Source organism: Papio anubis, chromosome 7 (genome assembly GCF_008728515.1).
Source record: "Papio anubis isolate 15944 chromosome 7, Panubis1.0, whole genome shotgun sequence".
In the NCBI taxonomy this organism is placed as follows: Eukaryota; Metazoa; Chordata; class Mammalia; order Primates; family Cercopithecidae; genus Papio; species Papio anubis.
The window spans coordinates 114,384,959-114,399,080 of record NC_044982.1 but is presented as its reverse complement, the minus strand read 5'-3'; the positions used below and the strand labels follow the sequence as shown (position 1 = coordinate 114,399,080).

Sequence of the window (14,122 nt, the reverse complement as noted above, 5' to 3'; positions counted from 1 at the left end):
AAATAAATAAATAAATAAATAAATGATTTGGAGGTTTTCTTCCCCATTGATATTAACAAAAAGCCACCTAAAACTGCCAATCAGCCTCTGATAAGCAGAAAGGACCAGGTAACACCATATCAGGCCAGCCCAAAGCAAGGGATTTCCCTGAGCCTTCCTGTGCAACCTCACCCAGGGCCCCTGTGTGCCAAGCCCTGTGCTTAGTCTTCACTGCTGAGGGTTTCAGGGGCAGGAGGGTGGTTTCTAGGGGCCTTTAGAAAGCAATGAAAGCTGGGCTGGCCTTTCAGGAAGCCTGAGTTTATCCAGGAGTCTGGATGAGACTGAGAAGGCAACCTAGGGAGGGAAAACAGCCAGATCAAAGGCCCAGGGAGTGAGAAGAATTCCAGGAATGGAGAAGGAAGAGAGAGAGGTGAGGAGCTGAAATACACCGAAGACAAATGAGTTAGAGAGAACGTTGGGGTCAGGTTTGAGAGAGCCTAGAAGGACAGCCTGTGTGCACCTGATCCCACTGGCAGTAGGGAACCATTGAAGGGTTGGGAGCAGAGGGGAGGAGTGAAGCAAAAGGCTGGGGCAGATCAGGACAGGGATATGGGAGGCAGGAGAGCCCATCTCACCAACATCTGTGGCCATGTCTCTAGGCTTCCCTGTGTTCTCAGCCTCTGGCCTTCCCTTGGGTTCTACGGGAGAGAACCTGCCAGTTGAACTTTACTCGGTGCTGCTGGCAGAAAACGTGAAGCTGCGGGTGGAGCTGGATAAGAACCGCCACCAACCAGCCCCCATCATTCTGCAGCAACAGGCCCTGCCGGTAAGAGGCCCTTGACCTGGCCCTGCCTGTGCCGGTCACTGGGTGCCTGGAAACCACCCATGGTACAACCCAAGTTGAAGATCAAGACCAAGAGCTAGGCTTCCCAGGGTCTCCAGTCTGCCTGGAGGCTCCTGGAATTAGCTCTCAGGCCTTGGTCTTTTTCTCCTGGGGAATGTGTGTACCCGAACACCTCACCTTTAACCTCATCTAGCATCGCAGGAGAAAGCAAGCCCCTTGTTGACCCTCGGCCCCTGAACCCTGACCCCTCTGTCACCTGGCTGGCCTCCACCTGGACCCTACACAGGCCTCTCAAAACTCCCTTCTGGAGCATTCCCTGGTCTTGGTGCAGCCTTGGAGAGCCCTTTTCCATCCCAGGTGGACCCCGGGGAGTTGGGAGCAGGAGGAGACTTGGCAGAGAGGCTGCGAGAGACGCATGGCCCAGGCCACTCAGAGTGCACAGAGACCCTGCCCGCACAGGTGGGTGGCCCCAGGGCCCAGAAATGCCCAGGCCCTGCTCCACCTCTGAGGCTGCTTCAGGGCACCCTTGCTTTACGTAAACCCCAAAGCAGAACACTTGGAATCACAGAAGATTGGGCAGGGCGGGCGCACAGGAGAGTTTTCTCTCCGTCCCAGGACTCACCGGAGGTGAGTTCTGTTGAAAGCACACCTGACACGTGGACATCCAGGAAAAGTGTGAGTGATGAGGTCAACCCCTTCGCAGCTTCTTCACTTCACTCAAAGACTCCCAGTGCATTAATTATAGTGGGCTCCCTAATGCATTTTACATTAAAAAAAAAAGTTGTGTCAAAACTTCATATTCCCAAAATCTGTGTGGGAAACAGCTGTGAAAAAAGCACATGCCAGACCCTGTTCTGAACTTCCAGAAGAGAGTTCGGCCCAGGTCTGACGCTCTGCCTCGAGAGCTCAGTCTGAGCTCAGGCCTGACTGGTTTCTTCCTCAATACTGTACGGTTTCCCGAGTTCACACTGCCACAGCCCCCAGCGTGGGCCAAATGTGAGTTTGTGCTTTGCCCACAGGATCTCCTCTCTGGTACTTCAGACAAGTTCAACCTCCTGGCCAAGCTGGAACGCGCTCAGAGCCGGATCCTGTCCCTGGAAAGCCAGGTAGGTGAGATGCAGGAGTTGATGAGGCTGGACCGGGCTCACCACACAGCCTGTAACCAGGGCTCAGCGTGTGAGCAGGGTCTAGGCTCAATCTATGACCAGGATCAAGGCTTAGTGTGCAGCTAGGGTCAGGGTTCAGTGTGCAACCAAGGTCAGGGCTCAGTATACAACCACGGTCAGGGCTCAGTGTACAACCAGGGTCAGGGCTCAGTATACAACCAGGGTCAGGGCTCAGTGTACAACCAGGGTCAGGGCTCAGTATACAACCAGGGTCAGGGCTCAGTGTGCAACCAGGGTCAGGGCTCAGTGTACAACCAGGGTCAGGGTTCAGTGTGCAACCAGGGTTAGGGTTCAGTGTACAACCAGGGTTAGGGTTCAGTCTGTGACCAGAGTCAGCGCTCAGTGTGTGACCAAGGTCAGGCTCTGTCTATGACCAGAATCAGGGATCAGTGTGGACTCAGGATCAGGGCTCAGTATATTGTTGAAATGTTCATCTGTGTCTTGGTCAGGCTGCCTGACTGTTTGGCCCCCTCACCCTCACCCTGTCACCCCTGAGGTCTCGGGAAGGTGTCAAGCCCACATGGCCCAGAGCTTTGCTTTCTGCCTGGACAGCAGGCTCAGGCCCTGGTTATCCTGGCCATCAGGGATTAGCCCTGCTGCCTATGGTCCTCCAATTGTCCTCCTCTGTGTTTGCAGTTAGAGGACTCAGCTCGACGCTGGGGACGAGAGAAGCAGGATCTGGCCACGCGGCTGCAGGAGCAAGAAAAAGGTTTCAGGCACCCCTCGAACTCCATCATCGTAGAACAGCCCGTGAGTGACCCCCCTGGAATAGCTTCTGGGGGTTCAGGTGGTGGAGCAGGAAGCCACCTCACCCCCAAAGTCACTGGGCCCTGAGAAGAGCCATCGTGGGGCCAACTCCAAGGCTGGGAGTCAGGAGTCCTAGGCTCCCATTCCTGCTCCATTACCAACCGAAAGCTCGGTCTTAATTCCCCCACCTGTCTGAGGGGAACAGAAAACCCCTGCCAAGACTACTCCTTCCCCCACGGGGTGCTGTGAAACTCAAGGAGATGACGGTGGATGAGGGGCCATGCAGGCATCTCCGGGATGCCCTGACACTGAGTGTGCTTTAGGACTGTCTGCGCTCATGGGCAGCGTAGCTTGTGGCCCCACACCCCTGACTCCATAGAGCGTAAGATTCTCAAATTCACACACCCTTCTTAGACAGCCACAATGTAGGCTCCATTTTGCCAACTTCCCAAGAACAAACGGGCCCGCTCACAACTGCCCCTCAAGTTCAACCCCGGGACCGCCCAGCCCCACAAAGCAAAGACCCTGACTTCTCCTGCTCCTGAGCCAGCTATGCTTTGTCCATGGCCAGAGGCTCAGCAGCGGCTCCTGGGAGAGGCCTGGAAAGGATGAGGGAACAGCCAAGGAACAAAGGCAACCTTTGCACACTCACCTGAGCCCTGGGGACTCCTGGAGAAATTAGGTGTCACCTGCTGTGGCAAAATGAGTTTAGAAATCTTTGAGAGGTCATGGCCCACTGGGTTCTGGATACTCTGAGGCCTGGTTTATCAGGCAATATGCCCTTGAGCAGGTCGCCCCCTGGGAATGGGGGATACTCATGTGTCCCACTTTGCACACCGTAGAGTGCCCTCACCCACTCCACGGACCTCAAGCAGCCCTCAAATCTGGAGCCCCCGCTGCCCAGCTCAGACACTAAGCTCAACAAGCCCTCGAACCCCCAGAAGGAGACCGCTAACTCTCAGCAGACCTGAGCCCCAGCGCAGGCCTCCTTCCCTGTGTGCTGGGAAGGAGTCTCATCCCCGCCACCTGAAAACGACTTTATTAAATGTTGTAGCTCTGTGAGCATTTGCCTCTTTCCTGGAGCAGGGCAGCCTGGGGGCCCTGCTTCCTCCTCCTAGACCCCACTCTGGGCCTGGGCCTGGGCCTTCTGCTGCAGCCTTACAGCCTCTCGCCTGCCCCAGGAGCCAGCATCTTTGGAAAGCCAAGGGCCACAGTGGACCCAGGAGGGTGGAGAGAAGAGGCCTTCCAAAGCAGGGGCCGGGGAGACGGGCCCTTTCCAGACCCCAGGAAGAAGCAAGGCCACCAGAGACCAGTTCTGTTGGGAGATATGAGGGAGGTTTGTCGTTTTCATCTGCCCCAAAACATCTATCGTGTCTGACGTTCCTTCTTTCAAGTTTGGTTTGTCTGTCTCTTGGAAAGGGAAAGACTTGAAGACTTGAAGCCTTCCTGTGGCAGTCATGTATCGTTGTGAAATACTCCATTAAGCCACTAGGCTGAGCTGGCAAGGATGTGTCCAAATGTAGCCAGGGGCAGGAGAGCAGATTAAGCCAGGGGAAGGAGGCACCCACTGGGAGTCAGGAGACCCGGGTTCTGGGGGCAAGCATGCTGTGTGACTTCAAGGGACCCAAGCAACTTCTCTGGGCTTCAGTTTCCCCATCTATTCCATGCACAGCTTGACCTCTTTGGCTGTAAGACTCTTTCCAGCTATAACATTTCTGAGTCAAAGCTGACTCAGGACCAGAGAAGAAAAAGGACACAGAAAAGAGACACAAAGACAACAGGGAAGAGGATTGTGTGGTGGGGAAAGCAGAAGGGCTCCAAGAGTGGATCCAGATCCCGCAGCTTCGGGTAGGAGGGGCCAGGCCAGCTGGACCACTGGCCTCAGCGGGACTAGCTCCCGCACCTGCCTGCAGGACTTAGACGTGGATAGCCAAGGGCCAAGAGGAATCAGGTCAGGAGTTGTGAGACCCCAAGGGATTAGGGGGCGGAAATCAAGACCAGTGTCATTCAGTCCAAATAACAAACCAGCGGCTCTGCTGCAGAATAGTCTCCCCACCTCCCGCCCTTGGACGAGGGGGCACAAGCCCCCAGAGCAAGAACATGAGGCCTGGAGTAAGCCCAGAGGAGGCCCAGGAAGGGTAGAGGAAGCAGGCTGGCCTCTCATCCCCTGTCAGCCACCTCACACCAGCCCTTCAGTAGCATGGGTTCTCACCCACAGGTCTTGACCTTAGCCATGCCCAGGACTCTGGCTGGGCCTTGGCAGGACGTCCTCATGCCCCACAGGGAACTCCCACCCAGGGTTCACCCAAGCAGAGCCCTGTGCAAGCCTTACCCCTGCGGGACAGGTCCACTCAGAAAGGCAGTACTGGCCCACAGTACTTGGGGCCACCCCATTCTCTCCACAGAACTCCCCAGTTCTCCTTTGTCCCTCTGCCTGACGCTTCTGTAGCTCCTGGCACAGTGACGGTTGCCTCCCCTCCTCTGCCCCACTCTGCCTCACCCCTTGCCCCAGGGAGCCTGGAGGTGATTCTGCTGGCTCCTGAGCTGCCATGGGTGAGGGGGTCCCAGCAGAGGTGGCTTCAAGTGTGGCTGCCTGGGGTCTCCCGAGCATGCCCCAGATCCTGCTTTAACCCAGGGAGCATCTCCACGGGAGTGATGAACACCTAATGAGTCTGGTGGAATGCAAGACACCACATGGTTCAGCTGTTTATTGTCTCCATGGAGTGGGTGAAGAGGAGTGGCCCAGCTGAGCTGAGGAAGGTGACCACTGAGAACCCATTCTACCTGCTCAGCAGGCTGGGCAGAAAGGGGCAGGGCTGGGGACAGAGGACTGAAGCTGTAGAGCCCCCATGGACCCCACCCCCTGGGCCTTCCTCCTATGTGGCTGCAGGCCATTGTCTCCGATCACTCCTGGGTTGCTTCCTGGTTAAAGGGCCAGAAGGTGAAGGAGATGGGCTTTTCAGGCATCAGGATGAGGTTGAATGTGGTGCCCACATCGCTGAGATGTTGGATTTCAACTCTGAAGTTCTCCAGCATCTGAGAAAGGCAGATGGTAGGTTTAGGGGAGGGCAGTGGAGGATCTGTCTCCCTAGCGAGGCCCATTCACCCATAGGCAGTGCCTGGGGAGTGTGATTTGAGGAGTTCCAAGGAGTTAACCACCAGCTCCTGGTGTAACCCTGGACAGTGTCTGATAATGTACCCTTAGTGCTGCATTCCCTTGATTAGGCCTAGACCTTAACTCGTCTACAAACCTCTGCCCTATCCCATCCCATCACCACCATGGAGAATGGATGGCCAGGGCATCAGTGGGTGATGAGTGGCTGAACCTGAAAGCGGGGGCAGCAGGGAATTGTGGGAGAGAGCGAAAGCAAGTAACTGGAGGTAGACGTGCCCCAGCCCTGACCTCCTTGAGCTCTGGACAGAGATGGGAGGAGGAAGGTTGGTGCCCTCATTAGGGCCAGGGCCAGCCCAGGGTGCCTAGATGTCCCCAGCTTGACTCACATTGATGAGGAAGATGGTCATCTCTAGCTCGGCAATCCGCCGTCCCAGACACTGCCGCACACCCCAGCCAAAGCCCAAGTTCCGGAAGTAGGTAATGTTCTTGTCTTTGCTCAGCCATCGGGTTGGGTCAAAATTTTCCGGGTCGAAGAAGAAAGTGGGCTCTCGGCCCAGAGCATAGATGGCCACCTGCACCAGTGTCTGGGGCAAGGTGATCAGAGGCCTGAGTAAGCCCCACCTCCCCACAGCCCTGAGCAAAACACCCCCTTCCCCAGTCCCCTGCCCTCTCACCACCACTCCTACTCCCCAGCATAACTGCCTGGCTCTCCAGCGCAGTACATTCTGCCCACTGTGCAGCCTTGAACAAGGCCCCGGCCCTCCGTGATCCTTACCCACGAAATGGGGATGGCTGAAGACACAAGGCTAGGGTGATTGTCCCACCCTTTCCTCAGACCCAGGCAAACCATGAAGTCTCCCTCCTAACCATGGGTTCCAATAACATCCTAGAGGTCACCACCCACCATGCCCACCACCTCTGCCCTTCACTCAGACTTGGACTGCTGCCATCAAGGGCCCCACCAGGGCCCCAGCACCACCCTCTGTCTACAATTCCAGCCTGTCCCAGCCCTCTCTGACTGGCAGAGCCTGCAGCCTGCTGGCTGTACCTACCTTGGCAGGAATCATGTAACCTCGAAGAACCAAGTCATTTACGAGATATCTCTGCAGGGTCACGGAGATGGGGTGAAGTCTGCGGGAGGAGGGCACTCAGAAGCTAATGGACCCAAAGGCTAGACACAGCCCCCAGAGCCCCACACCCTGAGATGTGTGGCATCTCAGCCCCAGCTGCAGCAGCCTGGGAGGATCTGGGGGTGGGGCTCTGGCTCTATTTCTTTCTCCTCCAGACTTTTCACTCCTTGCTTCCAACCTCCTCCACCAGCCCATCCTTGTAACCCTTTCCCCCCGGCCAGGGATTGGAGTTGGGGCGGCATGGGTGGATGTGGGCTTGCCTCAGTGTCTCCTTGATGCTGGCTTTGAGGAGGGGGACCAGCTGCAGCATCGTGGCCATGTCTCCCTGGGCCTGGCGCCGCGCAGCCAAGACCTCTGCCCGCAGCATATCCTGCACCTTCAGGTTGCGTGCCATCTCATACAAGTGCCACTGCAGGGTCATGGACGTCTGGTGGGGAGTAGGGCATACAGAAGACCAGGAGGGCCTGTCACTCCAGGGCCCCTTGAGGTCCTTGACCCCATGCTAAATTTTCATTTCCAAGAACCTCTTTCTCCCCCAACCCCCATCCCTGTCTCCAAGAAAATCCTCTGCAAAAGCAAAACACATTCCATTGTCTAAAAGGCAAATGTCCAAGAAGCCTTTCTTGCTGGCCAGGCGGGAATGTTCAGGGCAGCACTTGTCCCGGCCCTCGCCCCTCATGTCACCATGAGCCCCAGCAAGTAGAGTGTCAACTACACAGCCAATGCCTTCTGCCAAAGAATTCCAGAGGCCCTTAGAGGCCAAATCCTTCTGTAATGATTGCACTACAGACTGACTGCCATTCCTTTTGAAATGCCTTGTTGAACAACCACCCCTCTTTCCAACAGAACTTCCTAAAACCTTAGCATTCACCTATAGCAGCATGGCTTCAAGTAAGTCTCAAAGAGGCTGAAACCGGACCAGCCAGATGTTTCCTATCAGTGTTGCAATTAGTGTGTGCTGTGTGTTGAAATTAATTAGCTAATCTCAACATAAGCCACAGGCTGTGACCACTAGCCCTTCACCAGACATCTGGATGACCCTTGTCAAACCCCACAGTCCCAGATCCTCAGTGATGACAAACCAGGCCCATCTGGGACTCCAGCCTGGAGCAGCCCTCCCTGCTGGGGACTAGGACATGGGTTGCTGACACATTATCTTACCAAGGATCATATTTTTGTCTGACAGACTTAGACACCCTCCCCGCTTCTCCTGGCAGGGGCAACAAGGACAAGCTGTGAGGTAACATTTCTTAAGCACATATTATATGGCAGGCAGGGTCCTAAGCTGTTTACATATGTTACCCCGTTTAATACTCACAACACTCTAAGGTATGTTACCATCATCCCCTTTTTCAGATGAGGAAACTGAAACAATACACAGCTCCTTCTCAGCTTAAAATCCTTGACTGGTTCCCAGTTGAAACGCAGAGGCTCAGGTCTGAGCCACAGGGCCCCTCAACGCCTGCCTGCTGCTCCCCCATCCCCTACTCCCCACCTCTCTCTCCAACATCCACCTAATGCTCCAGCTACATGGAGTGGTACTCAGCCCCTGAAGCCCAGAAGTCTTCCCCATGCTAGATTCTCTTCCTGGAATTCCCTTCCCCACCTAAGAAGCACAGATGTGCTCCCTCTGCAAGACTCTAATCCAATGTGTGTATTCATCTCAGTACTGCCAAGGCCTGCCATAGGGAGGTACTTGGGATTTAATAAGTTAGTTAACTATGTTACTAGCTGTGTGACCTTGACCAAGTTATTTAACCTCTCTGGGCTCCAGTTTCCGCATCTGAAAAAGGGGGATGATGGTAACATACCTTAGAGTGTTGTCTGTGAGTATTAAACGAGGTAACATATGTAAACAGCTTAGGACCCTGCCTGCCATATAGTTTGTGCTTAATAAATGTTACCTCACAGTAATTGTTTCTTTGGTGCCGGTGAGTGATTTTTGAAGATCTCTTCTACATAATAGACAATGAACTATGTTTAAGGTATGCTCAAAGGCCCCGTCTGCAGCCTGTCTCAGGAACTGAAACTCCTTCATCAGAGTGTAACACAGATATAATACCTAGGAACGAAAGTGATTCACCCCAGGGGCTTGACACGTGCCTCTCCCTAGTCCTGAAATGCTATTCCTTCTCTCTCCTCCTGGCAACAGCCTGCAAGACACGCCCGTTGAATTTTAGCTCCTCTGTGGAGCCTTCTCCGTGTCCTTCACGGCCACGTTAGCCAATCCCCGCCTCTCAGCTTTGTCAGTGGCAGGTGCTTGCCTCCGTCACTGCAGTATGCTATTCTTCCATTCACATTGCTGCCTCCTTGTTATAGGCTGAGCTGTATACCCCGTCCCAAAATTCATCTGCTGAAGACCTAACCCTCAGAACTTCAGAATGTGACTATATTTGGAGATAGAACCTTTAAAGATTTTAAAGTAAAATGAAGTCCTTGAGGAGGATCCTAATCCAGTTCTGATTAGTATCCTCATGAGGAGAGACAATTCTGACACAGACACAGAGGGAAGCCCATGCGAGACAGAGGGAGAAGACGGCCATCTACAAGCCAAGGAGAGAGGCCTTAGAATGCACCAAGCCTGCCAACACCTTGACCTTGAACTTCCAGCCTCCAGAACTGTGAGAAAATAAATGGCTGTTGTTTAAATCCCCCAGTCAATGGGATTTTGTTACGGCGACCCTAGCAAACCAGTACACCCCTCCCCTCTGAGCCATGCGAGGACATCTGAGGTCTACCATATTCTTTTTGAGATGGAGTCTCGCACTGTCGCCTGGGCCGGAGTGCAGTGGTGCGATCTCAGCTCACCACAATTTCTGCCTCCTGGGTTCAAGCGATTCTCCTGCCTCAGCCTTCCGAGTAGCTGGGATTACAGGTGCCCACCACCAGGCACAGCTAATTTTTTGTATTTTTAGTAGAGATGGGGTTTCACTATGTTGGCCAGGCTGGTCTCGAACTTCTGACCTCATGATCCGCCCAACTCGGCCTCCCAAAGTGCTGGGATTACAGGCGTGAGCCACTGCACCCGGCCAGGACTGATCATTCTTAATATCCGGAAAAAGAAGTTTCTAGGGTGCCATGCTGCTATGGAAAGAACACAGGGGATGCCTCTGGGCGTTGCGGGTACCGTAGGGTACTGAGGGCTGGGCCGGGAAGGAGGAAGGATGACAAAAAGACCCTGGACAGCAGAGCCCACAGCAAATGCCCCGGCCTCCCAATGTTTCCGGGCTCCTGCCTGCTTCCCCGGATTTGAGCAAGTGTGTTCTCCACCAGGAGCTGGGGACATTGTCCTCCATCAGCAGGGCTCTGACAGAGCTAGCCTTCAGAGGGGACCTCCTCCTATGGAGACTCCATGTGGAGCCTGGACCTCGCCACCATGCCCGGCCACTCCTCTCTCACAGGCAAAGAAAAATGGCTGATCAGTCTCAAATCATACCCAGGGTGACTTGACTGTGACCTCACCACCCTAGGAGATTAGCACTTTGGAAATGGAGGCAAGGAGGAAGACATATCCTACATGAGTAGGAACACCTTGAACAACAGGGTTTCAGACAATGAGGAGCCTGGTGGGGAAGGGGCACGTGGGCACAGAGGGGAACAAGGTCCTGCCCCTACAGCCACCTTACCGTGTCCACCCCTCCTGCCAGCATCTCTGTGACGTTGGCCTTGATGTCCTCGAAGGACATCTTGCTGTCTCCCAGGAGTCTGTAGAGGATGCCACGGTAATCATGGTGAACATTTCCTTTCTGTCTCAATTCCCAGTGGAAGTTCTCGGTGTACATGTCAGCTGTGGGGCAGGAGGAAAGAAAAAAGAGTGAGGTTCCCTGCAGGCGGCCGAGAAGGCGGGCAGTCTGTGGTGAAAGGCGGCACCAAGGGCCTGGCAATTCCAGAGCCCTGTGCTTCTTAGGCTGCCATTTACTGAGCACTTACTCTGTGTACTAAGCCCTTCATATCTGTTTTTTCATCGAATTCTTGGGGTATGTGACATCATTCCCATTTTACAGATAACAGAGGTGCAGAGAGATAGTCACTTGCCCAAGGTCACGTGGGTGTAAGGGGCAGAGGTGGGATTTGACTCTGCCATACCCTGACCAGCCTTCTCCACCCAACCTTCCCCATCACTCCCACCCAAGTCCCTGTCATCTAGCACAGCAGTGGCTCAGACACTAGCCCTTCACCCAAAGGAGCATGAGCTCCTTTGAAGAAGATCACAGACGTCTTTGCTCCTCTTTTTCCAGAAAAAATCTAATAATCCCCAACAGTCAGCCTTCCATCCGCCATTCCCGGGGTCCCAGGGTCTTCCTGACACCCGTGCCTGCCCACCACAGTGTGGGTTTCCTACAGGTCAAGTCAGCGCCCATTGACATAGCTTGGGACCAAGGAGCCGGCTGAGGCCTGGGACTCCAAGGAGGAGAGCACAGCCAGAGGAGCCCTCACCTTTGCTGAAAATCACATCCCATGCGGCCACATGGTCCTTCCAGGTCTTGGTCCTGAACAGACGGAATAGGTCTGGGGGAAGGTTGAGCATGGGGACGCTGGTGTGGAACATCTGGTAGATAGCATCAATGAACCGCTGGGCCTCGGGGTTCACTACTTCCTCCAGCATCCCCTGGCGCTCCCCAAAAATGACGTTAGTGATGGCTGCAGGGAGAGGCAGAGGCTGAGGAGCCATTTCCAACGGGGCCATCTGAGAGCCACAACTCCCAGGGACTCCTCCACCCTCACCTCTCTCAGCACAAAGGATCTCTTGCCCCCACCCTCAGCCTCCTTCAGTAAATAAATTGAGGCCTGAGTCCTAATGGGCTAAGATGCAAAGCTGAGAAAGCTGACCTCTGGCAGCCACACAGGTCCTGCAGAGGGGCATGTGGAGGACCTGAAAGGTGGGAAGCAGGGTCTCCGGCAGAGCTGAGAGAGGGCCCAGCCCAGAGTGCAACTGCTCTGCCCACACTTCCACCAAGAGAGATTCCCCATCTGTAATTGGCTAAATTGGCTAAATACTTCCTGAAACTGAAGGTCATAAATCCCTGGATAATTGACCATCCAGGACCTAGTCTTGCTGGACCTAAGAAGTTACAACAGCCTCAAGTTTTCCCCACCTACCAGGTGAGGAATTTGAATATTGATTTCATACAAAGCTCTGGGTACCCCAAATATTTTGCTATGACCACACGATCTTCATCAAGCCACAGGGTCTTTTTATGTGCGGTTCCCTCTGCCTATACTGCCTGACTTCCTTACCCCATGTAGGTAATTCCTACAGATTCTTCAATGCCTACCTCAGATTAACCACTGAACTCTCCTCTACCCTACCAGACTCCAAAGGTCTACAGCCCAGGTGGTGGAGACTTGCAGAATGAAGGTCCAAGCCAAGCTCTGGCTTTGGAGGATGGTGGCAATAGGCACCTGTATTTTGGGGACCCTGCTCCTACAGCACAAATGCCAGATGAGAGAGAATGCCAGATGAGAGAACCCCAGAGCAAGGGGTCTCACTCTGTTGCCCAGGGTGGTCTTAAATTGCCTCTGAGTAGCAGGCAGTAGAGTATATGATCAGTGGCTCATCCCAGAAGCCTGTCTCGATGCCTCTGCAGGGTCTGTGCTGAACCTCAAGGTAAGAGAGTAAACACTGAGTTCTCCCACCCCCATGCCCAGTGCCAGCCAGGTGCAAGCCCCTTACACTCAAAGGCAAAGCGGAACAGGTCATCACTGATGTCCCCTGAGAAATTTCCGGAGCCTGCTTTCTTGATGCGCCTGTGCAGGACACTGACGAAGTCCCGAGACACTGCATCCAACAGGGGCAAAAAGTTCTTGGTGGTCTCTGGAGCCATCACCTCCTGGTTCAGGGCCACCCGGTCTTTCTTCCAGGCTGCTGACTTCCTGAGAAAACATGGGCCCACAAGCCCTCATGGTCACAGACCCCAGGCCTGGTGAACACAGAGGGGGCTGACTCAGTTTTCCCAGGAAGTTGAGTCACAGCTCACAGCATCCAGCACTCCCACCAGGGCCTCTACCCTCACCTCTCCCAGCACCCTCTGCCTCTCACCTCCTCCCTGCTCTGCCTGGCTGAGAGAAGAGAAAGGAAAACAGAGAGTGGAGGGGAACAAAACTCCAACTCCCCTGCACTCCCTCTGCTGAGAACCAGGAACTGTTATTCTTAGAACCCTTTGCGTAACTTTCAGTCTCTCCAGTCTTTGCCTCAGCTGCAGGCATGCCTTCCATGCCACCCCCACTTCCTCCTGGCCAATGCTCACCTATGACACTCCAGGGCCCCTCTGTATAACATTTTCTGACTCTTGCACAAACAAAAGTGACCAGCCTCTCCTCCTCTGCACCCCCAACACATCCCATTACTCACTTCTGCTGGGGGACTTCAGGTGCCCAGAACTGGGTTGGTCATAATAAACCTTAATTCATGACACACTTTTGAAATTCATCAATCCATGCAAAGTCCTCTTCATGACTTAGGGGTGTTTTGTTGATAAGAATGTTATCATAAACTTACTACCCACTACAGAAGCTAGGAACTTGACAGTAACTTACACTTGTCCTCCTGGTTCTTCCACACCCTTCATTCCCTTCTAAGGAGACCACCCACCAGAATCCCTTGCTGTCGTTTGTGTCTAATTTCATCTGTTCTCCATTTATTCCCAAAAGGTACTATTACAAAATATATACTTGTGTTTAACTTCTTTTAAAACACTGTCGGTCTGGCGCGGTGACTCATGCCTGTAATCCCAGCACTTTGGGAGGCCGAGGCAGGTGGATCACCTGAGGTCAGGAGTTCGAGACCAGCCTGGCAAACATGGTGAAACCCCATCTCTACTGAAAATACAAAAATTAGCTGGGCATGGTGGTGGGTGTCTATGATTCCAGCTACTCAGGAGGCTGAGGCAAGAGAATCACTTGAACCCAGGAGACGGAGGTTGGAGTGAGCCAAGATCGCACCATTGCACTCCAGCCTGGGTGACAGAGCAAGACTCCACATCAAAAAGAAAAGAAAAGAAAAGAAAAGCTGTCATGCTTTGTCAGACTTGCTTTTTTCACTTAGTTGTACTGTTCTAAATACCATCTGTATTGCTGTGGGAGACTGGGTCCCTTCGTTTTGACTGGTGTGTACCACAATTCACTCACTTACAATCCTATT

General features: G+C 53.8%; 2 protein-coding genes across 2 annotated transcripts in view; one reads left to right on the top strand and one right to left on the bottom strand.

Moving 5' to 3' along the window:
• CCDC33 (coiled-coil domain containing 33) overlaps window positions 1-3,798 on the top strand; it is a 120,539-nt gene extending 116,741 nt beyond the window's left edge. The window contains 4 exon segments of the mRNA XM_031668480.1: window positions 639-805; window positions 1,843-1,929; window positions 2,626-2,739; window positions 3,579-3,798. Coding sequence (XP_031524340.1) covers window positions 639-805; window positions 1,843-1,929; window positions 2,626-2,739; window positions 3,579-3,707 — 497 coding nt within the window. The 3' untranslated portion in view covers window positions 3,708-3,798.
• A 1,609-nt stretch (window positions 3,799-5,407) lies between these two features.
• Window positions 5,408-14,122, bottom strand: part of LOC101026207 (cholesterol side-chain cleavage enzyme, mitochondrial) — a 29,917-nt gene continuing 21,202 nt past the window's right edge. Inside the window, exons 3-9 of the mRNA XM_003901194.5 lie at window positions 12,656-12,855; window positions 11,419-11,622; window positions 10,608-10,768; window positions 7,242-7,408; window positions 6,904-6,982; window positions 6,238-6,435; window positions 5,408-5,772 (exon numbers count right to left, since the gene is read on the bottom strand). Of these exons, the coding sequence (XP_003901243.2) occupies window positions 5,641-5,772; window positions 6,238-6,435; window positions 6,904-6,982; window positions 7,242-7,408; window positions 10,608-10,768; window positions 11,419-11,622; window positions 12,656-12,855 (1,141 nt within the window). The 3' untranslated portion in view covers window positions 5,408-5,640. The remainder of the gene's footprint in view (window positions 5,773-6,237; window positions 6,436-6,903; window positions 6,983-7,241; window positions 7,409-10,607; window positions 10,769-11,418; window positions 11,623-12,655; window positions 12,856-14,122) is intronic.